Consider the following 24,987-nt stretch of genomic DNA (forward strand, 5'->3'; position numbering starts at 1 on the left):
TCGTTTTTGTCGGACAAATGTGTTTTTCTCACCCGCTGTGGTAATCACATCTGAAAGTGGTTTATACCGGCGGATTCATGAGAATCTAAGCTTTCCATCGGCGTATAGTGTTTGTATAATTGTGTTTGCAGCCGTCGGACATTCTTGAAATTCCTATGCAAATTAGTAGGTGTACCGCCGGCGGTACACCTACAACGCACTGAAGCGTAAAGGGTTAATTGATTCAAGCGCAACTTTTATTTTCTAGTTTTTGTGAATGCTTTATGCTGCTTAAGCATAACGATAAGATGATGAAGCATCATAACTGACTTTAAAAATGTCTGAAAACAGGAAAAAAATAGTTTGCTTGAGCTAATGCTAATACTAGCCTTAATTAGTCCAAATGCAACTTCTGTTTTCTAGTTTTTGTGATGATTTGCGCTGATTTAGCTCCACAATTATTTACTGGTACACGGTTCCCGTGGGTCCTTAAAAAGTCTTAAAATGTCTTAAATTTAAAATCCAGGTAATTAAGGTCTTAAATTTACCGTAAATTTGCTGTAGGTATTAAATTTCCAGACGGTGCGTTTAATGCCTATGGGAAAGCACTGTGACCCGCCGTAAATTTTCTAATAGTTTGTATTTGTTTCATTAACTTAGCTTGCAGTAAATAGGAGATGTTATACGGTACGTACTGTACAGCGTCGGTACGGCCCCTGCTAAAAACAACAACAACGCCATGTGCAAAGTCTGCAAAAAGACTTTTTCTTTAGGGACTATGGGGCTCAAAGCCGTAGAGTCGCACATGAGAGGGGAAAAACACCAGCGGTATGTGGTAGCAGCTAGCGGGGCCAGGCTAATCCCTGCGTTGCTTCCAGCACAATCCAACATTAGTTCAGACGCCATCTCTCGGCTAGGACAAGCTTCACTTCACCGCCAGAGAAAAAAAACGCGGTGCACCAGTCCACCGGGACCGGCCGGCTCCGTAAATCCCTCTGCCCTAAACACGGAGGTGAATTCGGTCACGTACGTGCATTACGTTCGAGCTGGGGACTGCTTTGATTAGTGGAACTCACAGGAGGCTGGCCAAAATTGCGGGAAAGTTGCGGTGATTAGACATAATTGCAAGGTCGCGAGGAATTCACGGAGCCGGCCGGTCCCGGTGGCCTGGTGCACCGCGTTTTTTTTTGGAGGGACTGGGCGAGCTCGTCCCGCCGGAGGTTATCAGGTTAACATAATGGAACTTGTGCATGTTATGTTGGCTCTGTTCTGCATCACAACGGGGAGGAAAAAAATGCCAACTATGAGCTTTGATTGTGTTTACAATAAAACACAGTATTTTCTACCACAGAAATTATGACATTTTTGGGTCTTAAATTATATTTGTTGAGGTCTTAAAATGTCTTAAAAAGCATTAAACATGAGCAAAAGTAACAATCGATTAGATTTTGGAGGCGATCCGGATCACCGTCTGGATCCAGGATTTTTTTGAAGGACTCTGTACAATTGAGAGATGGCCGCCAGGCCATCAATTGCTCTTCCGGACATCCTGTAAAATTCTGGTGAAAATCCGTCCATGACTTTTTGAGTTATGCTGTTAACAAACAGACAGATGGCCTGGCGGAGGTATGCGCTCTCCGAGTGCTTTTCTAGTTTGGGTAATGTTTTCAGCTGATTTCGCCAAATTCCACTCCAGCATAATAAGTACATTGTTTTATGGCAAAATAAGATGTTGGAGCATTGTAACTGACTTTTCAAATTTCCTGAAAACACGAAGAAAAAGTGGTTAGCTTAAGCTAATGCTAAACCTGGCCCAAATATGCCCAATTGCAACTTCTTTTTCTCTAGTTTTTGTAATTTTTATGCTGGTTTCACCCCAAAATTACTCGTATAGATAACTAAATATAACCTGTATATCGTTTTAAGGCTAAATAAGATGTTGGAGCATCAAATGAAGCAAGTTTCAGCTGTAAACTTCACTTTTATTCTGTCCAGTGTCGAGACAAACATGAAACCCCAGCAAAGGACCTCCACATGTTCCCTTCATCCTTGCATGGAGATGCTTCCTTCCCTCTTTATCCTGCAATCTGCTTCTCTGCTGGAGGCTCTAAGTCGATCTCACGTCTCTGAGTTCATTCCAGCGAGTTTCAAATCCGACTTCTTACAGTAGAAAAGGTTCCAGCGCCGCTTCGTCCCCGTAGGAACCCGGTCGTTTCTTTCAGCGTTGCAGAAACCCTCTGAGATTTTCTATTTTTATGCGATGCCAGCTGCGGCACCTGCTATTTGGAATCAATGCAATTATTTTTCCAGCGGTGGGAGCGATAAAGCTGCCAGTGACAGCTGTAGCACTTTAACGGAGAGACCGGCTTTTATTACAGGACTAGCTGGAGGTTCAGACGCTTATTTATATGTTTCTGGAGATTCTTTTTTAGCTATATGGTGGCAAAAAGCCAGACCTGCTCTCAGACTTTAAAGGCACATGATTAAAAGATCGATTCCACTCTCTGTGTTTAAATATGAGCAGGTGCTTCGTTAAAGAGAAACAGGGAGAATCAGCCAACTCTGCTGAGGTTTTACTATTACAGCTCAACTAAATCATCATTATTTACACTCCGAACCACATAACTTTGCAGCAGGTTTGAAAAGCAGAATTTATCTTGAGAAAATCAAACTTTTAAAATGTCTGAAAACAGGAAAACACAAGTAGTTAGCTTAGATTAATGCTAATGCTAGCCTTAACTAGTCCAAGCGTAACTTTTGTTTTCCAGTTTGTGTCATTTTTTTTGCTGTTATAGCCCCAAATTCAGTCATAGATAATGAAATATAGCAAATATATTGTTTTATGGCTAAATAAGATGCTGGAGGATCAGAACTGACTTTTAAAATGTCAGTGTTGTGTCGACTGAATCGCACAAAAAGAAACCAAACGTGGCTGAAGCCTGAGCAGTCAGACTGAGAGACGAGCTTCAGATAAACCGATTTAAAGGAGAAAACTAAGAAGTCAAGCTGCATCGGGGGATTATTAATGACATTACAGGAGACTAACTTTGGGCTTTAGCTCCAATTAAAGAGGTTCAGATAATCCCAGTGAACTTCAGGTTTATTTACCTTCTGTCTGCTGGTTTATGATGCACGTCGGATAAAAGAACTGAGCCCATAGAACCAGAACTGATGGACAAAAGCACTAGAGAATCAGGAAAATAAACCACAAACGCACACATTTTAAATTTACTGTCATTTAAAAATAAAGAAACTAACAAATATGCACGACTGGTGAATCAAAGATGTTTGGCTGCTTTTTAATTAAAAATGAAACTAATAAGATAATTAATGCTGTGAATAAATGTCAAATGGTAGCAGAAAATTAAAATTCAGAATTTTAGCTCTACAATCAGTGTTTTGGCTCAGAGTAAATTAAAGCAGATTTTTCTAATTAAATTATGTTCAACAAACTACACAGAATTAAGAGAATGAACTTTCCTTGACAATTAAATGTAATTAATCTTGTGAAATTGTCCAGATTGTTAAAATCATGAACTCAGAGTGAGAAAAAATGAAGTTTTTTAACCAACCTAATTTCATTACTTCAACTAATGCAATAATTTGAGTTTAAATTACACAGAATTTTAAGTAGATTTACATAAATTTGTTAAAATAATGTTAAAAATGACTTTTTACAGCGTTTGCTAGGAAAAATTTGGAAACTTTAGACAGTTGACTGAACAAAAGAAGCACTTTTTCTGGATATTTTCAACATTTTTGTACAAAATTTACCGACCAAATGATGGAATGACAATGTTGTAATATAAAATACCTCAACTACTGTTGAAATTTGAGTTGAAATTACACAGAATTTTAAGTAGTTTCAACATAATTATGTTGTGTTATTGCAACAATAATGTTTGTAAACCAGAATCTTATGTTTTTAAATTACGTTTTAGAGTGCATATGCCAAAAATTTGGAAATTTTGCATAATTGACTGAACAAAATACCTACCTTTTTATGGATATTTTCCTTTTTTTTGCACATTTTACCAACCAGATGATAAAATAATGATGCACAGATCCCTTAGTATATTCATATTTTTCACTTTCAGCCCTACCAAAGTCAGAAATTTGGCTTAAAATTATGCAGAATTTAAAGTTGATTCAACACTATTATGTTGCGTCATTGCAAAATTATACTTGTAAGTCAAAATATTAAACTAAATCAGTAAATTACATGATTTTAAATGACTTTCTGAACCTTTTAATGGCAAATTTGAACATTTTACACAGTTAACTGAACATAAAAGTATTTTTTATGGATTTTTTTTGACTGTTTTAAAAAGTTTAATATGTGCAGACTCCTCAATAATGAAAAAACTTGTTATATTTCTGTTAGTCTGAGTCGTGCCTAAGCTGCTGCTCCTGAAACTCCTCCACGTCTTTTTGTTCTTGTTGGAGTGGAGCACCTGAAAGACGTCGGCTGTAAAACTCGGCCGTCGGTTTGTTGGCAGGCAGCAGCCGTCAGCAGCTTTTTAAATAGCGTTCTTTATCGTCTTCCATCGCTGCTTTTGCTGCTACTGCTGCTGGCTGTGGAACTGACAGCAGCAGACTTCCCTCCTTGATGCTGAGCTGTCAGGCCTTCGTCCTCCTCCTCCTCCTCCTCCTCAGGTTCTCGTCATTCATCCTCTGAAACGTCGAGTAGCCAGAGGCCGAAGGAAAACAGAAAAACCTCCACGTTGGCGTTACTTTCCAGCTACATGTTTATCTCCTCTGCGTTTATTTCTGATGCTGTGAAGACGTTGACTTTTCCCCCCTTTTTGGCTAAAAACGCTCGCTAGAATTCACTTTATTGGACTCTGAAAGGGAAAACTGTGTGCAGAACGTCATGATTCCATAAATATGTTCCCCTATAGAGGACAGAAAAGCACCAGCTGCTGCTTCTACTTCTACTGTAGCGCTCATGTTGGTCTGTTTGAACCATTTCCACCATCTGAAAGTTGACTGTTTGCACTTTTATCAAATTCGGGTTATCACAAATGCAGCTGCAAAATTTTCCCTTGACAAATGAAGTTTAAGGAGTTGAAGAAGTTGTGGTTTAAAAAGAAAGGCGGCGAGTTCAGCTTCATAAAGAATCGCAAACACTGTCTTTTGTCTTTTTTAGAACGATAGAAATCCTTAAAATTACCAGTGGAGCCAGTTTTAAAGTTCAATATCTCCAGAAATACAACTCCCACAGCCATGAAATGTGGTGAGAACAGACAGAATAGCTTCCATCAGATATAAATGATTAAATGGATCCAACAGAGAACATGCTTTCAGTTGCTGGGACTTAAAATGGAAGAAAAATAGAAAATGTTCAAGCCAAAGTCGGCATTGTGTCTCCATAAAGTTCCTGTAAGTGTATATATCTATGTATGGATCCATATTTCTACTAAAATACAGTCTATGCTCATCGTTGTACCAAAGGTTACTTAAATCTTGTCTAAAATTACAAGAAAATGGCTAAAAATTGGTCCCAAATAAGTAAGAGATGATCCAAAATGCCCCAAAAGTGTCCTAGGATACAACATTTGTTTAAAGTTGGATAAAGATGGTCTAAAATAACTCCAACCTGTCAAAAATCTAGCATCAGTAGAATTTGATGTATGTAAAGTTTGACAAGACAAAGTTCCAGTTTTTTGCTATTTTGACCTAAATTCTGTTAGAAATGACTCAGATTTTTTAAGACGGCCTGAAACTTGCCAAAAATTACGAAATATTTGTATGAAATTAGACAAAAACTGTCCAAAATGCCTTGAAACCTGCCCAAAAGGACTTAAATTGTCCAAGATTACAAGAATAAGTAATTATTGGTCCAAAAAAATGGAAAAAGGTGCAAAATGTTCAATCCATGCTGCTGTTGTGTCCTTAGAAAGTCCTGTAAGTGTATATATATGGATAGACCCATATTTCTACTAAAATACAATCTTTGGTTGCCATTTTATCAAAGATTACTTCAGTCTTGTCTGAAATGACAAGAAATCTGTCCAAAATGGTTAGAAATTGGTCTCAGATAAGTTAAAGATGATCCAAAATGTGTCAAAAAAGATTTCAAACTTATCCTAGAACTCTCAAAATTTCTTTGAAGTTAGATAAAGATGATCTGAAATGACTCAAAATTGTACAAAACGACAGTAATGAACCATTATTTGCCCTTGAAAATGGAAAACAAGTGCAGAATTTTCAATCCCGGTTGATGTGTCGCCATAAAGTTCCTGTGAATGGATATATATGTGGATGGATCCATATTTCTACTAAAATACAGTCTTTGGTCCACATTTCTCCAACTTTTGAGGCTCTAACATCAGTAGAATCTGATGGGTTAAAGTTTGACCAGACAAGGTTCCAGTTTTTAGAGACCTAAAACTAGTTAAAATGATTGAAATATGATCTGAAATGACTTGAAACTTGACAAAAATTACTAAATGTTTGTCCAAAATTCGTCAAAGGCCGTCCAAAGTGACCTGAAACCTGCCAAGAATGACTTAAAAATCAGAAAAAAAGAACCGGTACTCAGCATGTGGAACTTTTGCAGACAAATGTTGCTGATACAAAAATAAACAGTAATTCTAGATGATGTTGGTATGTTACCACTTACATGTTTAATTTGTTTACATACTTGTGAAAGCAGCCTGCAGTTTGGTTCATTTCATCCAAAAACATTCAGATTCTTTATCATGGGACTGAATTATTCATGTTTTCTTAGCTGTTCAGAGGAATTTAACGTTTTTTACAGAATGTAGTTCAAGCAAAAAGTCAATTTTTGGAAGTTTTTAAAATATTTTGATGAAATATCTGGATTTTAAGCTCGGATGTTGGTGTGTTTTCTAACAAAACAGTGTGTCAAGTTGAAAATCTGACAGTTCTTTCTGTTTTTACAGTTTCTGGCTGCTAGAAATGCTGTCATTTTGGCGTCTTTTTAACAATAAAATGCCTGTCAAAGTTTTGGGGTTCAGAGGGTTAAAGCTGGCAGACTGCACGCATGATTAGAATTTAAAAACAGCCATAAAAGATGTAGAAAATGTTAATTTATAATGTCCAAAGCACACTCAAACAACACAGAAGGAATGTGTAATGTGTCTTCATCTATTTTTATTTGACATAGTTGGAAATCTGAGTGAATAAAATGTTTTGCAGAGCAGCTTCTTCACAGAAACTTCAGCATCTCTGACTCCAAAATGTCTCATCACTTGCGTCCTTTAGTGTACAGTTCAGGTTTACATGCACACTAATTATTTATGGACCCCGTCTTGAAGGCCAAAGGAATTAATGTTGTGTGAAGTCAGGAAATTAGTTCCAGCTGATAGAAGTTGGCAGCGTTTGGTGTGAAAAACGAGCAGGAACTTCTCCAACTGGAAGCCAAAATACAAACGGTTCTAGTAGGAATGTAGCACTTTGAGGCTCTAACATCAGTGGAATCTGATGTGTGGAAAGTTTGACCAGACAAGGTTCAAGTTTTTACATATTTTGACCTGAAATCAGTAAAAATGACTCAAAAATGATCTGAAATGACTTAAAGCTTGCCACCAATTACCAAATGTTTGTCCAAAATTAGACAGAGACTGTCCAAAGTGATGCGAAACCTGCCCAGAATGACTTAGAATGAGCTAAAATTACAAAAATGAGAAATTATTGACCCATGAAAATGGAGGGGAAAAAAACAGTGCAGAATTGTGAATCCAGGTTGGTAGAAAGCCATTTTAAAGGTCTCCAGAAAAAAAACTCCATCAGCCATGAAACGTGGTGAGAACTCAGACAGAAATGTTTCCATCAGATCAGAATGATTGAATGGATCCAGTAGAGGACACGTTTTTAATCATCAGTCCTTGAAAATGGAAAATCATGCAGAATTTTTTAACCAGGGTGGTATTGTGTCCCCAGACGGTTTGTCAGCGTACATGGATGGATATGGATCCACTTTATAAGGACAAAATACCAACTTCTTTAGAGACTTATGCACTTTATTCCATTTTGATGGACAAGTAGTTATTAATTATTGGTAAGTGTATACAATTAAATGTCATTTTAATTTTCTTCTTGGTAATTTTAAGTCATTTTGAACCAATTTTGAGTTAATTTAAACCAGCTTTAAGTCAAAATCGCAAAGAAATAATCGCTCCCTGTCTTTCCAATCATCAGATTCTACTGATGTTAGAGCCTCAGAAGTTGGAGAAATGTCGACCATAGACTGTGTTTTAGTAGAAATATGGATCTATCCATAGATATACACTTACAGGAACATTACAGAGACACACCACCAACCTGGTTTAAAAAAAATCTGCATGTTTTTTCGTTTTCAAGGACCAATAATTAATCATTTGGCTTCTGCTTAGGCCGTTTAATCATTCTGATGTACTGGAAACTATTCTGTCTGTGTTTTCATCAAATTTCATGGCTGTTGGAGTTTTATCTCTGAAGATATTGAACTTTAAAAATGGCTGAGGGTGAAAATACCAAAATTGCAGGTCGAGCAACATGTGAAATCCTCAAAATTTAGATGTTTTGGGTCCCAAATGATGAAACGCTGAAGAAAATCTCACACTGTGGTCTGAAACGACTCAAACTGATCCAAAAATAAACCTTAAATCCTCTTTATCCAGCTGAGGGGAACAGATGAGGTTTTAATTTCTTCCCAGACACGTCGTCATCTGATCCCTTATTAATTGGTCCAGTTTTAAGAGTTATCGCTTTTTCCTTTAGAGATAGTTGGCCGTCCTTTCAATCAGAAGTCGCTCAGATGCTCATCTACCCACACAAACTCAGTTTTAAAGGAAACTCTGCAGCGCTTTGATGTAGCGTTCAGAGCCCAACATCTGTCCGTGGAAACGGTTGGCAGCAGAAAGTTTAGTTTCTATCTTGGGACCGTTGTATAAACAACTTGATTACGTTCCTGTTTTTTGGGAAACTGTGGAGTCGCCTCAGATCGCTTTAACAACGGCGAGTCAATTTCCCTGCTTTCTCCGTCTTCAAAGCGCCATCCGACCGTTTCGTGATTCGAAAAGGATTGTGCAGCAGAAAAGGTTTTGGTAAATCCGAATGTTTTGGTTTTTATCTCCGGCTGCAACACGGTGGAGGAAAGACGAGAGGAAAGAGGCTGTTTTCAATCCAAGTTCTGCTGTCCTGTTGATCGCTTCTCAGTTTACACTTACATTCCTCCTTAATCAATAATTAATTCAGTGGTTTAACCAGTTAAGGAAATTTGAACCAATGAGACAGAAAAAGAAGAGTCATGAATGTCAGGAGATGTAATGGAGAGAAGGTGGAGCTTACAGGAACTTTCTGGGGACACTAAAGCGGCCTGGATTGAACATTTTGCATCGTTTTTCTTTTTAATTGTATGTGTTGACAAAGTATGTGTTATTGTTCAAATCATTTTGGACTAATGTGGGTCATTTTAGGCCATCTTTATTTTGAAAATTGTGGACTTTTCCATGTGTTTGAGTGTTGATACTATGTAAATATTGTCATTTTGAGTCATTTTAGACCATGTTTATCTTATTTTGAACAAATTTTAGATCTTTAGGGACAACTTTCAAGTCATTTTGAATCATCTTTATCTTGTTTTGAAATTTGTTTGTTTTTTACCTTTTTGGACAAGTTGCAAGTAATTTCAGACAAGATTCAAATAGTCTTTAGTGAAATGTTAACCAAAGTCTGTGTTTTTAGAAGGAAATATGGATCCATCCACATATATACACTTACAGGAACTTTCTGGGGACACATCAACCTGGTTTGGAGGTTTTAAGCTTTTTTTTTTTCATTTTCAAGGTCCATAGTTATTCATTATTGTCAGTTTAGATGATTTTGAGTCATTTTAGATATGCAAATTTGAATGCTTTTGGACTAATTTGAGGAGTTGTGGACGATTTTTGCTATTTTCAGTCAGTTTTTTTTTTGAGTAAGTAAAATAACTCTGCTCATGTAATACCAACACCGAGACCTCTACGAACACCAACATCTAGACCTCCATGAACATCTAGACCTCTATGAACACCAACATCTAGACCTCTATGAACACCAACATCTGGACCTCTATGAACACCAACATCTAGACCTCTATGAGCATCTAGACCTCTATGAACATCTAGACCTCTATGAACACCAACATCTGGACTTCTATGAACACCAACATCTGGACCTCTATGAACACCAACATCTAGACCTCTATGGACACCAACATCTAGACCTCTATGAACACCAACATGTAGACCTCTATGAACACCAACATCTGGACCTCTATGAACACCAACATCTAGACCTCTATGAACACCAACATCTGGACCTCTATGAACACCAACATCTAGACCTCTATGAACACCAACATCTAGACCTCTATGAACACCAACATCTAGACCTCTATGAACACCAGGTTCTGTTTCCTACCAATGAGTCCACATCAACATTTAGTCTAAACATCTAAAAACTGGAAGTTTTTCTGGTCAAACTTCAACACATCAGATTCTACTGATGTTAGACCCTCAAAACTTGGAGAAATGTCTACCAAAGACTGTATTTTAGTAGAAACATGGATTCATCCATAGATATACGCTTCCAGGAACTTTATGGAGACATAATACGAGTTTTGTTTAAAAATTCGTCATGTTTTTCCATTTTCAAGGACCGATCATTAGGCGTTTGTCTTCTGCTTGAGCCCTTTATTCATTCTGGTCTGCTGGAAACTAAGTGCGTTTTCACCACATTTCATGACAGTGGGAGTTTTATTTCTGGTGTATTTTCAGGTTGTGTTTGTGCATTTCCCACTCGAGGTCAGCGAGGTCCTCCTTGTAGTTCTGATGAACTCGGCCCAAATCTGTTCTTTAATCTGAGAAATCTTTTAGCGCCTGAAAACGTTTCCCACCCAGAAAGTTCAAGCAGACGAGACGAGAGCAAAGAGGCTGTTTTTCAATCCCGGTTCTGCTGTCCTGTTGATCGCTTCTCATCTCGTTATCAAGTTTACACTTACTTCCCTCCTCCCGCTGCCCTCCGGCCGCCTCTTCATCACATTTTCACCTCACATCGACCTCCAGCTCGATCCCGGCATCAGTATTCTGACGCCGTCGCTGCGAGGACCCGGGAGGAGGAAGAGGCGGCCGTTCGTCTGCCTGCAGTGACAACACCAGTCCGACCGCCACACTCTGAAGCTGTTTGACAGCAACATCCCAGATACAAGCCTCTCTTATTGATCACAGGACTAGACTATTTGAAGTTCGCTCAGCTGCTGGAGACCGCTGCTGCTTCAGTGTTTGCTGCTAATTCATGTTAGCTTTAAAGCTCCCAGAATACCAAACACAGAAATGAATTCAGGCTGGTATTCTTTCAGTATTGCTTCTTGGCTTTGAGTGCTGTCATGTCTGATCTTTGATTCGTCAACAACTACTGGCCTGATTCGTGCTCTCACAGAATAATTGCTAATAGTTTGGATGACCTGCTGACCTTTGGGTCTTGCACTTCAACCTTTTTTCACCCTCCATTCCACTACTTCAGCCACAAACAATCCACTCTTGTTCAAAACTGCTTACTGCATCAGCTACATTTTTTCTGTGGGACGAGGTGGTTTGAATGAATTTGACTGAATTTCCCTTCGGGGATGAATAAAGTGATTCTGATTCTGATTGTAATTAATCACTTATCACCTAACTGCAGTTAGTAATTAACCGATTAAAGAAATATTAACCGATAAGAAGAAAAGAAGGTCATTCATGTGAGTGATTGTAATGTGAGTTAGCTGTAGTAACCAGTCAGAGGTCTTATGTTTTTGCTGAAGTCTTTCTTATTGATCACAGGATCATTTTTTATCAAGTAGTTTTGGACAATTACAAGACATTTTGGGACCTGGAACTGGAACCTTTTCTGGTCAAACTTTCCTCACATCAGATTCTACTGATGTTAGAGCCTCAAAAGTTGGAGAAATGTCGACCAAAGACTGTATTTTAGTAGAAACATGGATCCATCCATATATTCACTTACAGAAACTTTATGGAGCCACAATATCATCCCAGATTGGAAATTTTACACTTCTTTTACCATTTTCAAGCACCAATAATTATTCATTCTTGTCATTTTGGAAAACTTTCAACGCCTTTTGGCCAAAATTCTTGTCATTGTAGACTCATTTTGTGTCATGTTGGACACATTTTAAATCCTTCTAGACAAATTCTGGGTTGTTTTCAACAAATTTCAAATCACTTTGTTCAAGTTTCAGTGTCTCTAAATGTAAGTCAGTTTGAACACATTTTGAGGCATTCAAGAACATTTTTTAAATGAAAGTTTGGGCAATCTTTAGTCATTTTGAGTCGTTTTGGACAGTTTTAAGTAAATGTTTTGACAATTTTGAATCTTTTTTTAACTTTATCAAGTAATTTTGAGCCAATATTAGATATTTTTTAAATTCTGATGGTTTTATTTTGCCTTGTCAAGCATTTTAAGACTTTGGACAAAACAAAACACCAGTTGGCATTTTTCAACATTTTTTTTGACGATTTAAACACAGAAAAACGTAATTACTCATTTAGAACAGTGGAAGTAATCATTAGCTACTGTATTAAAGCTGTATCTTTAATTTGAAATATGGTGTACAGAACTTTTAATGTGTTATTGAAGTAAAACACCGCTGAATAGGTGTTTTATTTGCAATCCAAGTGGGAAATATGATGTTTTTTTATTCTGACGGTGTTATTTTGTCAGAATAAAGAGACTTGGATTTATGAAAAGTTCTCCATAAGTAAAGATTAACATTATAATAATTATTAAATGTCACAATGTAGGTTAGAAAACTAAGTAATTGGTGAAATTCTGCATATTTTTCAGATTTTTCGGGGGGACGATTCAGACTTTCCACTCGTTAACTAAACAACTTTTGACCGACTGTTTTGATATTCATTTTGAGTACCTATTTAGTAATAAAACTCTCTGATTGCAGCTTCTTAAGCATTAATATTTTCTGGTTTCATCCTTCGTCTTTGACATAAACGGAATATTTTGTGTTGTTGACAAAACCAGACACTAATCGATATTTTTTACTCCATTTTCTGACATTTTATAAACAGAAAAACTAATTTGACGGATAAATTGACGATAATGAGCCATTAGTTGCAGCTCAGTGAATTATAACAGCTAACCCTAAAACTAGCATTACCCCATTAAATCTACACAGCAGATAGTTGTTTGCTTCTTTATTAATGGTGTGTTTTTGTTCAGCATATGGTGTAAATAACGTTCAATGTTTTATTCAAATGAAAGCCTTTGAATTTGCGTTTTATTGATAACTTTAGTGGTAAACATGTTGATTTATAGGGGTTTTAAAGAGAAACTAAGTGGGAAATGTTGTATTTTTCAACACAATGTTGCCCTGATGGTTTTATTTGCTGCCTTTGTAGCTTTAATTTTGAAAACTGCCCTTTAAATAAAGATTAACATTGTTATTATGATTATTAAATGTCACAACTTGTTGGAGAAATCCTACATATTTTTGAGATATTTTGGAGTGATTCCAGTGTGAGACTTCCTCTTGTAGACTACTAGAAATGATATATGAAGTAATATTTGGCTCTTTTAGCTCTACAGGGAAACACAGCAGCAGCTTTACAACCTGATTCCTCCAACATGTCTTTATTACGCTCCAGTAATTGACACATTTTCAAAACTGAGACGAGTAAACCCACAAACTGATGCGGGGATTACGTGGAAGTCAGGCAGTACATGTGTGTGAATCATTTTTACTGAATCATTTTGGGATTTATTAATGAAATCATTTGATAAATAAACAAAATGACAATTAGCACCGTTAAAAGCCAATAGAAAATTACCGTAAAAACCATCAAGGGCAGCTCAATAATAGTTGGTATATTTCACTTTTGTTTTTCAATTTCATGCCCAAGCGGTCGGGCCGTGTTTCAGGGTATATTGCAGCGTTGTAAGATTTATAGGAGCAATAACAGCGATAACTCCTACTTAATGTCGCCTCCTCCGTCGCTGCTGTTCGCCTCACTTTCATTCAGTTTTATGTCTCTACAGCGGGAGGTGGAGGCACTCTGAAGGCCTCGATGGCAGGAGACGAAGACGCCTTATTATTACAGATTTGAATTTATTTTAAACCGTATAATGAGCTACAATATTAAGACCGTCTGCACTCTCCGGGGTGTTTGAGCAACAGGTTTTTGGCAGCAGATCTTTGGGTTGCAGGTTCAGGACTCCACAGATTTGGTTTGTTCTGCAGGCGTTGTTGGTCAGACTGAGATTTGGGGAGTTTGGAGGTCAGGTCAGCGCCTCGGGCTCTTGGTGCCGCTGGAGTTCTGTAGCCGTCGGGGTGTACGTGGTCTGCAGCATGTTTAGGTTGAAGTACATGAATGCCAAGAATCACTGGTAGGAAACAGAAACTGGTGTTCATAGAGGTCTAGATGTTCATAGAGGTCTAGATGTTGGTGTTCATAGAGGTCTAGATGTTGGTGTTCATAGAGGTCTAGATGTTGGTGTTCATAGAGGTCTAGATGTTGGTGTTCATAGAGGTCTAGATGTTGGTGTTCATAGAGGTCTAGATGTTCATAGAGGTCCAGATGTTGGTGTTTATAGAGGTCTAGATGTTCATAGAGGTCTAGATGTTGGTGTTCATAGAGGTCTAGATGTTGGTGTTCATAGAGGTCTAGATGTTGGTGTTCATAGAGATCTAGATGTTGGTGTTCATAGAGGTCTAGATGTTGGTGTTCATAGAGGTCTAGATGTTGGTGTTCATAGAGGTCTAGATGTTGGTGTTTGTAGAGGTCCAGATGTTGGTGTTCATAGAGGTCTAGATGTTCATAGAGGTCCAGATGTTGGTGTTCATAGAGGTCTAGATGTTCATAGAGGTCTAGATGTTGGTGTTCATAGAGGTCTAGATGTTCATAGATGTCCAGATGTTGGTGTTCATAGAGGTCTAGATGTTCATAGAGGTCTAGATGTTGGTGTTCATAGAGGTCCAGATGTTGGTGTTCATAGAGGTCCAGATGTTGGTGTTCATAGAGGTCTAGATGTTCATAGAGGTCTAGATGTTGGTGTACATAGAGGTCTAGATGCTGGTGTTCGTAGAGGTCTAGATGTTGGTGTTCATAGAGGTCCAGATGTTGGTGTTCATAGAGGTCCAGATGTTGGTGTTCATAGAGGTCCAGATGTTGGTGTTCATAGAGGTCCAGATGTTGGTGTTCATAGAGGTCTAGATGTTCATAGAGGTCTAGATGTTGGTGTTCATAGAGGTCCAGATGTTGGTGTTCATAGAGGTCCAGATGTTGGTGTTCATAGAGGTCCAGATGTTGGTGTTCATAGAGGTCCAGATGTTCATAGAGGTCCAGATGTTGGTGTTCATAGAGGTCCAGATGTTGGTGTTCATAGAGGTCTAGATGTTCATAGAGGTCTAGATGTTGGTGTACATAGAGGTCCAAATGTTGGTGTTCATAGAGGTCTAGATGCTGGTGTTCGTAGAGGTCTAGATGTTGGTGTTCATAGAGGTCCAGATGTTGGTGTTCATAGAGGTCCAGATGTTGGTGTTCATAGAGGTCCAGATGTTGGTGTTCATAGAGGTCCAGATGTTGGTGTTCATAGAGGTCTAGATGTTCATAGAGGTCCAGATGTTGGTGTTCATAGAGGTCCAGATGGTGGTGTTCATAGAGGTCCAGATGTTGGTGTTCATAGAGGTCCAGATGTTCATAGAGGTCTAGATGTTGGTGTTCATAGAGGTCCAGATGTTGGTGTTCATAGAGGTCTTGATGTTGGTGTTCATAGAGGTCTAGATGTTGGTGTTCATAGAGGTGTAGATGTTCATAGAGGTCTAGATGCTGGTGTTCATAGAAGTCTAGATGTTGGTGTTCATAGAGGTCTAGATGTTGGTGTTCATAGAGGTCTAGATGTTGGTGTCCATAGAGGTCCAGATGTTGGTGTTCATAGAGGTCTAGATGTTGGTGTTTATAGAGGTCCAGATGTTGGTGTTCATAGAGGTCTAGATGTTGGTGTTGTATGTTCAGAGTTACAACCCTCCTCCATCTTCCATATGAGCTTCATGCAGGGTTTAGTTTATTCTGTCTGCACCATTTATTTTCCTCTTCAGGAAAAATGAAATGCATTTCTCACATTGCTCAGAAAGAGCTCAGGAACCTCGGTGTGCTGCCACTCTTATTGAAATTCAGAGGAGACGGGGAGGATAAAGGAAGTGTCAGGGGAACACTGAGGCCTGGTAGCCTTGCAATGCTTTCACAATCAGCCTGCAACACTTATACGTTTCACTGCAACACTTCCATACAACCTCAGCACCTATGTTACCTTCAAGCACGTGTATAGATTTGCAGCTGTGCTTTGCACAGATAAAACACATCTTTCATTTCATTTTATACGAATATAAGCAGATACATACATAAAGTATTGATCTGTAGGTGTGAAGAAGCTGAATATGGATCACTGTGTCAGAATTCATGAAATATTTTTGCTGCACCCTTTTTTGTTCTCAGTTTATCTGTTTATTATTTGGGACTCAAAACTGAATTCTGCAAAAAATATTTTAGCTGAATGTTGAGAATTTCAAATGTTTTCAGATCTGGAATTTTTCTGTTTTCACTCACCATTTTTAAGGTTCAGTATCTTCAGAAACAAAACTCCAACAGCCATGAAATGTGGTGAGAACACAGAATAGTTTCATCAGATCAGAAAGATGGAATGGATCAAACAGAGGACACATTTACAAAGATTGGTCCATCAAAATCGCAAAGAAGATGTAAAATGTTCAATCCATCCATAGATATACACTTACAGGAACTTTATGGAGACATTCGAACACTCTGGATTGAAAATTTTGCAGTTTTTCACATTTTTTCTAACAATAACATTCATTGTTGTCATTCTGGGCAATTTGTTTTTGATTCTGCTGAATAAATTTTGAGCCACTGGGGACAGGTTTATAGCCATTTGGACAAATGAGTCATTTTGAACAAAACTTTATGGGGACACAACACCAGCCTGGTTTAAGTTTTTCAGGGGTTTTTTCTCCATTTTGAAAATTCAAAATCATTATAGTCATTTAGAACAATATTGTGTTATTTCAGACCATCATTATCTTATTTTGGACAGTATTTGTGCCAGTTTGAACAAGCTTCAGTGGATAGATCTATACGTATGAACTTAGAGGAACTTTGTGGGGCCCGGTAACAGCCTCGGCTGGAAATGTTCTATTTGTCTCCCATTTTCAAGGGCAAAAATAATCTCATCCTTCTGCTGACTGTAATTCTCTTCTTTATGATTGCTCTGATATTGCAGCAGGGTTATTGTGTCATGAGGTTTGGCGAGTAAAACGCCGTTCCCTGAGAAAAGATGTGTTCTCGGCGTCCGTTATTAAAGCTTCCTTCTCGCCGAGGATTACATGGATCAGATCGGGAAAAAAAATGCCGGCTGTATTATCCACCTAATGGCCTCCTGCTATCCAGCTTCAGCTCCATTTCCCATCCTCAGCCCTCCTCTACCTTCTCTGTCTGCAGGGCCAGCATCGTCCAGAAGAGAATCATCTATTTCCAGGACGAAGGCTCGCTCACCATCAGACTGTGTGAGAAAGGTAACGACAGCAGCTCATCTTTTCATCTGCGACCGCCGCCATTATCTCCTCCTCCAGTTCTTTATCTGCCAGGTCTTTTGTACCTCGCTTTAAAAAATACGAGGGGAAAACTGTGAGGACAAAGAATGGTGGATGTCATGGGACTCTGTGTGGGATTTAAATATTCATTGAAGCTTTTCTGCGACCTGCAGAAGAGAAAAAATGGCATCCAGCGCCTCCAAACAAACACAATAAGTCTCAGGTCTGATGCACATTTGGACAAATGGTTTCTCAGTCTCAGGAGAATTTCATAAAATCTGCCTCTGCACTAAGAAATCTAATTTTCCAGCCCATTATGTGAGCCAGTCAAGCCGCCATGTTTCAGTTGGTAACAGGAAATATGGTTAAACCGATCTATATAGGAATAAATGTGCATATGTTTGTTTCTCTGGGGCCACGGTACCATTCTCGATTGGAAATTTAGCTTTTTTTTGTTCCATTTTCAAGGGCAAATAATTGTTAATAATGTCAGTATGGGCAATTTAATTCATTTTGGACTAATGTTAAATCATTTTTTACCATTAATGAGTCATTTTGGGCAAATTTCAAATATTTTGTAAGAAATTTTGAGTCATTTTGAGCTGGTTTCCAGGATTAATATAAAAAACTGGAACCTCGTCTTTTCAGACTTTCCTCATCAGATTCTACTGATGTTAGAGCCTCAACAGTTGGTGAAATGCCGACCAAAGACTGTATTTTAGTAGAAATATGGATCCATCCATTTATATACACTGACAGGAAGTTTATGCAGACACAATACCAGCCTGATTTGGAAAAGTTTTCAGTTTGTCATGTTCAAGGACCATTAATTATTATTAATTTGAACAATTTTCATTTATTTTAGATTATTTTTGAGTCATTTGCACAAAATTTGAATGGTTTTGGACATTTTTTGTCATCTTTTAAAACTGATTTAGTAGAATTTTAGTCATTTTTGGATCATTTTGAGTCAACTTTGGAGGATTTTGAGTCATTGTAGAGAGCTTTGAGTCATTTTGGGCTAGTTTACGAGACATTTTGGAACCAAACTTGGAATGATTTTGAGTCATTTTAAGTAATTCTAAGTCAAATTTCAACAACTTTTAGCGGTTTTCGTAAAAATGTATGACATTTTTTTAACCTTTTTGGATGATTTTGACTGAATTTTTTGAGAAACTTGAGTCATTTTTAGACATGTCTAGGGTAGTTATGAGACTTCTTGGGACTTGAAACTGGAACAGTTGGTGAAATGTTGACCAGAGACTGTATTTTAGTAGAAATATGGATCCATCCATGTGTATACATATACACTTAGAGACTTAATGGAGACACAATACCAGCCTTAATTGGAAATTTTACACCTTTTAAACCATTTTTCTAACAATAACCATTCGTTATTGTCAGTCTGGGCAATTTTTTTCTAATTTTGAGCAATTACGTACAGGTTTACAGCCATTGTGGACAAACGGAGTCATTTTGACACATTTTTAGCCAAAACAGCAAGAAACTGGAGCCTTGTTTTGCCATACTTGTCCAAAATCAAATTTCTCAGGACACATTACCATCCTCAATTGATATTCCATTCTTTTTTCTACTTTCATCAATCAGTGTTTAGTCATTCTTTGTATTTTGGACAACTCTGAGTCAGTCTGGACAATTTTTGTCATATTTTGGAAAAAAAATTGTAGTAATTTTGGACAAGTTTCAAACCACCCATCAGATTCTACCGATGCTAGAGGCCCTAAAAGTTGGTGAAATGTCCATCAAAGAGTGTATCTTTGGTAGGAAGCAGTGCCAAAAGTGGGATTTAAATCTTCCTTTTAGCTTTTATGTTCAAAAATGCACTCAGCTCCTCAAAAAAAAAACACAAAACCTCTTAGCTCTGACGCACGTTTATGGTACAATAAAACGAACTGAGCCCAGACAAATCAGACTTCATCTCCAGAGACTTTCCTAAAGCCCACCTCTGCACACACAAAGCTCATTTTTCAGCCTATTATGGAGCCAATCAAGCTGCTCCAGCATAAGTTTGGAGATTCATCCTGCTATAACTTAGATGTCAAGCAAGGGTTTCTTCCGAATAATTTGGGGCCTCATAAATATTCAAGCAATCCCCTTGACCTATCTTTGCAAAACATTGGTGTGGGGCAGAAGTGTGAATATTTATGAGTGTGCGTTAAGGCTAATGTGTCATTTAAATACCGGTTTATTCCAGGGATGTAATTTTGTGACATTCTTGCTGCTTCCAAATTGTCGTCAGTCATCGGGTAATTTATGCAGCTGTGCGTCTACGGCCAACCTTTGCGCGTCGCAGTGTGTGTTTGTTAACTCCAGAAGAGTGTTTTCTCTTGTCGGTCGGGCCGTGCACTCTGTTTGCTCTCACTTTTTGACATGCCGCTGTCTGATTGTCTGCTGACGTCTCGTCTTTCTGCAGAGAATCTGTTGGGTGAAGCTACAGAAGCTCCGGCCATCGAGTGCTGCGCCTGTGGAACCGCCAAGTACCGGCTGACTTTCTACGGGAACTGGTCAGAGAAGGTTCATCCCAAAGACTATCCCAGTGAGTTTAAACGCACACTCTCAGCCTGTAAGAAGCAGCCTCACAGATGAAACCATAAAGTGAATGTGAAAGATGGGACTGAGGAGTGAAGCCGACACAGAAAAACAGAGTTAAAGTGGAGTTGTTCTATCTCGAATCATCATCGACCTTCTCTTTAAATTGTTTGTCTAATTTAAGTTGTTTTGTGTCTCATTCTAGTGGTTTCGTGTCTTGTTCTGGTGGTTTTGTGTCTAATTTAAGTTGTTTTGTGTGTAATTTAAGTTGTTTTGTGTCTCATTCTAGTGGTTTTGTGTCTTGTTCTGATGGTTTTTGGTCTAATTTAAGTTGTTTTGTGTCTCAATTCTAGTGATTTTGTGTCTTGTTTTGGTGGTTTGGGGTCTAATTTAAGTTGTTTTGTGTCTCAAAATCACCATCAGCCGTCTGCTCTGACATCTCTGATTGACTGGAAACTTTCGTATTATGAACTACAATGGTGGCTTTGGGTCTAACTTAAGTTGTTTTGTGTATCATTTATGTTGTTTTGTGTCTCGTTCTGGTGGTTTTGTGTCTCGTTCTATTGGTTTTTTTGTCTAACTTAAGTTGTTTTGTGTATCATTCTGATGGTTTTGGGTCTAATTTCAGTGCACCAAAAAAAAAAAACAGTAGACGTAAATCATGGAAAGACCCCTATAGACGATACCACAGGGTATGTTTTAGGGTGTAGCTAGCATGTGATTGACTAATTGCTACCATATAGACATGCATAGGTTTCTCACTTCTCTGATAGACCTGTCTTATGCTAATGATGTCTGATTTTAAAAGACTAAGATGGTGAGTCCACAAACCAATGGATGAAAACACGGTGACTGTCTTTTATCTACAGTCTGGGATGAAAACCGTAAAAAGATCAACACTAAACTGTTCCTTTAGAGTTAAGGTGAACAACCCCCTGAATGAATGAATAGGAATCAATTTCTGGCTTAGCTTAGCATAAAATGTGAAAACTTGAAGAAACATCTGACCTATTTAACAAGTTTTATCTGTTTTCTTTAAACAACACGACAACCAACACGTAACAAAACAAGCTTAGGGGTTTTCTGCTCTTTGCTCTGCTCCTGGTCTCCACTGGTTGCTTGGCAACATCCCAGTAAAGTTCTTGTGTCCAGTAAAGTCCTGCTCCAGTAAAACCAAACCAAGCTGCCCCCAGCTGTTGGTTCTGAGCCAACAGAATCTGACCCCAGTGGGATGGATTCAACATTTACCACCGACTGACTGCAGGAATAAATAGACTAGAATATGCACAGCAAGTGTCAGGAGGAACGACTGTTTTAGGGTCTAGATCTAGTTTTTTTTAAACATCGTGAGGTGTTTTGGTCGAGCATTTAAACATCGTAAGATCTAAGCTTTATTATTCAGGTCTAATATTTATTCATTATTGTTAATTGGACAATTTGCAGTCATTTTAGACCAAATTTCAGCCATTTGTAGCAAAATTTTGAATAACTTTGGAAGATTTATAAGTCATGTTAAACTGGTTTTAAGTCATAATAGCAAAAACTGGAACCTCGTCTTGCCAAACTTGTCAAACACTAAATTCTGATGTTAGTGCCTCAAAAGCTGGGAAAATGTCGACCAAAGACTGTATTTTAGTAGAAATATGGATCCATCCGTAGATATGCCACTTACAGGTTCTTCCTTCTGTGTTACTGAGGTTAGTAAAGCGATTTTTTTTTTATCATAGAGACTGGACCTTAAAGACTGGATCTGCTGTTGTAATGAAGTCTTTTATCTGGCTAACATGTTTATATGGTGTTTTTATGTGCTAAAAGACTCATTAAGAGTTAAATAATCAGTGAACATGTGTAACAAACCTGAAGAAACAGTCCTGTTAACTTTCAGAGTGGAGTTTTCTGCGTTATTCTTCTTCAGATTCAGTTTCTGGTTCCAACATGTTTATCTCTAGTATTACAACTTGCTGTTGTATAGCAGAGAGTAGTTTTATAGTGTTGCGTAGCGTTCTGGTGATTTGGGGTCTAATTTAAGTTGTTTTGTGTCTGATTTTGATTGTTTTGTGTCTTGTTCTGGTGGTTTTGGGTCTAATTTAAGTTGTTTTGTGTCTTGTCAAACATGGTGAACATCAGTAAAAACAATAAAAACGGCATGCAAAGTCTCTGTTGGCGTTGCACAGATTCTCCTCCATGTAGAAACTCCAGATGCTGCACATAATTTAGACAGCAGTGACACTGTACAGGCTTATGAGTTGAAAAATAGTTCTGTGCAGTGAAGAATGAGGGTAGGTGTGACGAGAGCTGAGATCGGTTGAAGTGTGGATTTTTATTGCAGCTCTGGACAAAGATTGTTGATCTTTAGCTAGTTAGCATATTTAGATAGTTAGCATGCATCAAAGAACCACAAATTCTACTATAAAGGTGCACAGAACACCTTGGATACTGTTAAATGGATCAGTCTGAACCACTTTGTTTCCATTTCCACCAGATTTCACTCACTCCACGCAGACTTTTTGACCAGTTTCTTCGTTTTCTGGTCTTCCAGGACGAGCGAACCACTGGTCGGCTCTGATCGGAGCGTCTCACTCCAGAGGATACGTTCTGTGGGAATATGGCGGCTACGCCAGCGAGGGAGTCCGGCAGGTCGCAGAGTTCGGTTCTCCGATCAAGATGGAGGAGGAGATCCGACAGAAGGTAGGACGGAAGTCAGAAGCAAAGTCTGCGGGATTTTTGAGTTTGAGTTTAACGGTTCTGGTTTCTGATTGTTTTGAGTCACTCACAGCTGTTTTGATGCACTTTATGGATCCTGGAGTTTAGTTTTGTTGATACGATTCAATCAGAATCTGTTTTTATTCTCTGCAACACTGGAATGACGACACAGAAAGTGCCTAAAACCAGTTTAACCCTTTAAGCTTCAGTGTACCGCCGGCGGTACACCTACTAATTTGCATAGGAATTTCAAGAATGTCTGACGGCTGCAAACACGATTATACAAACACTAAACGCCGATGGAAAGCTTAGATTCTCATGAATCCGCCGGTATAAACCACTTTCAGATGCGATTACCACAGCGGGTGAGAAAAACACATTTGTCCGACAAAAACAAATATTCATCCATCCGTTCTCTATACACGGCTTCAACGCACACAGCGCGACTCACATTTCCGGGTTTATTATTACACACAGATGAAAATATTCCACAAAAAACGGCCATAATCCAACCTTGGACATCCAGACGACACAAGCCAGTAAACTATTTTGTCCAAAACATGTCCTGAAGTCGGTATAAAATCCCCGAATCGGTCGTTTTCAAGGAAATGCACCTCGCGATGCCCGTCCAATATTCCCCGTATTTTTCGTAATTTTTTTTTATTTAAAAATAGAATATTAGCGATTTTTTGTACTGAAAACGGCTGGAATTGACTGAAGCATAAAGGGTTAAAAGCAGTTTGAAAGAGTTGAACAGTAGGAATCTGTGCATGGTGCCTCAATGATTCCTTTAAAACTGAAGGAGCTGGTTCTCTGTCACTTCATTTCACATCTATTTCCACGTTTTTCTTTCTTCCATTTGACTCTCACACTGGATTACAGCTGATTTTTTTTTTGGTAAGAATGAGAGAAGTCCTCGTCTTGTTCTGAGACGTCGTCAGATCTTCGTTAAGAACCTCCTGTGAGGTTGATGTCGGGCTGTAACGACCCGGTGAAGTGCTGGGTGGTTTGAGCAGCGTTTCGGGGCGTCTTAACCTCCCGTTACTCTGCTCGTTACAGCAGAGGCGTGTTGTTGGACTCTGCTTCAGATTCCTCTGAGAAACGGCTGCTTTTTTGAGTGAACGCTGCCTTTAGGGGATCAGGTGTTTCTGGATTCATCCACTGGGAGGACAGACTGTTGCCTCAGCGCTGCTTCTGTTTTCTGTGTGTTTCTTAGAAAAGGAAGGAAAAAGTGCTGACGGGTCGGCTTCAGGATGCTGGTGTGTTGCAATGATGATATTAACCCATTCAGGGCCAAGAAATACAAGAATATTACATTTATGGGATAAAAAATAACCATTGTTCCACATGCCCTGCTTTGATTTGTTTAAATCTGCCTAAATGAATAATTTTCCACACATTATTTCACATATTTTAACGTCCAGAGATGAGAAAAGCTAGATTTTTGCATTAAAAATGCCACAAAATAAACGGTGCATATGATAGAATAAACTCATATTTCAGGTGCAATATTTCATTTTAATCTAATTTTCTGGTGAAATATATTTGCATCTCATTTTACAGATGAAATAATTCATTTTGTCAAATATTTTTGGGTGTAATGTTTCATGTTCATCTCACTTTTTAGGTATTTCAGATGAAATATTTCATCTTTATCTCATTTTTTTAGTGTAGTATTTCACTTTGATCTCATATTTCAGGTGCAATATTTCATTTTCGTCTCACTTTTTAAGTGCAGTTTTTCACTTTCATCTCGTATTTCAGACGAAATATTTCATTTTAATCCAAATTTGAGGTGCAATATTTTATTTTCAGATCGTTTTTTGTGCACAATATTTAATTTTTATTATTTCATGTTTCAGGTGCAGTATTTCAGTTTCATCTCATTTTCAATAGCAGTTTTTGATTTTCATCTTATTTTGAAGTGCATTTTTTCATTGTCATGTCATTTTTTGAGGTCTAAAATTTTATTTTTATCTTGTATTTCAGATAAAATATTTCTTTTTAATCTCATATTTCAGGTACAATGTTTATTTTCATCTCATATTTCAAATATAATATTTCATTGTCATGTTATTTTCAGTCGCAATTTTTCATTTTCATGTCATTTTTCAGCAATATTTTGTTTTCATATCATATTTCAGATG

At 38.0% G+C, this 24,987-nt stretch overlaps 1 protein-coding gene across 1 annotated transcript in view; it reads left to right on the top strand.

Annotated features, from left to right (window-relative positions):
* Positions 1–24,987, top strand: part of LOC110966569 (spondin-1-like) — a 142,399-nt gene that overhangs the window by 31,223 nt on the left and 86,189 nt on the right. Inside the window, 3 exon segments of the mRNA XM_051951858.1 lie at positions 17,496–17,569; positions 20,022–20,144; positions 22,677–22,825. Of these exon segments, the coding sequence (XP_051807818.1) occupies positions 17,496–17,569; positions 20,022–20,144; positions 22,677–22,825 (346 nt within the window).

Source organism: Acanthochromis polyacanthus, chromosome 8 (genome assembly GCF_021347895.1).
Source record: "Acanthochromis polyacanthus isolate Apoly-LR-REF ecotype Palm Island chromosome 8, KAUST_Apoly_ChrSc, whole genome shotgun sequence".
NCBI classification, from domain to species: Eukaryota; Metazoa; Chordata; class Actinopteri; family Pomacentridae; genus Acanthochromis; species Acanthochromis polyacanthus.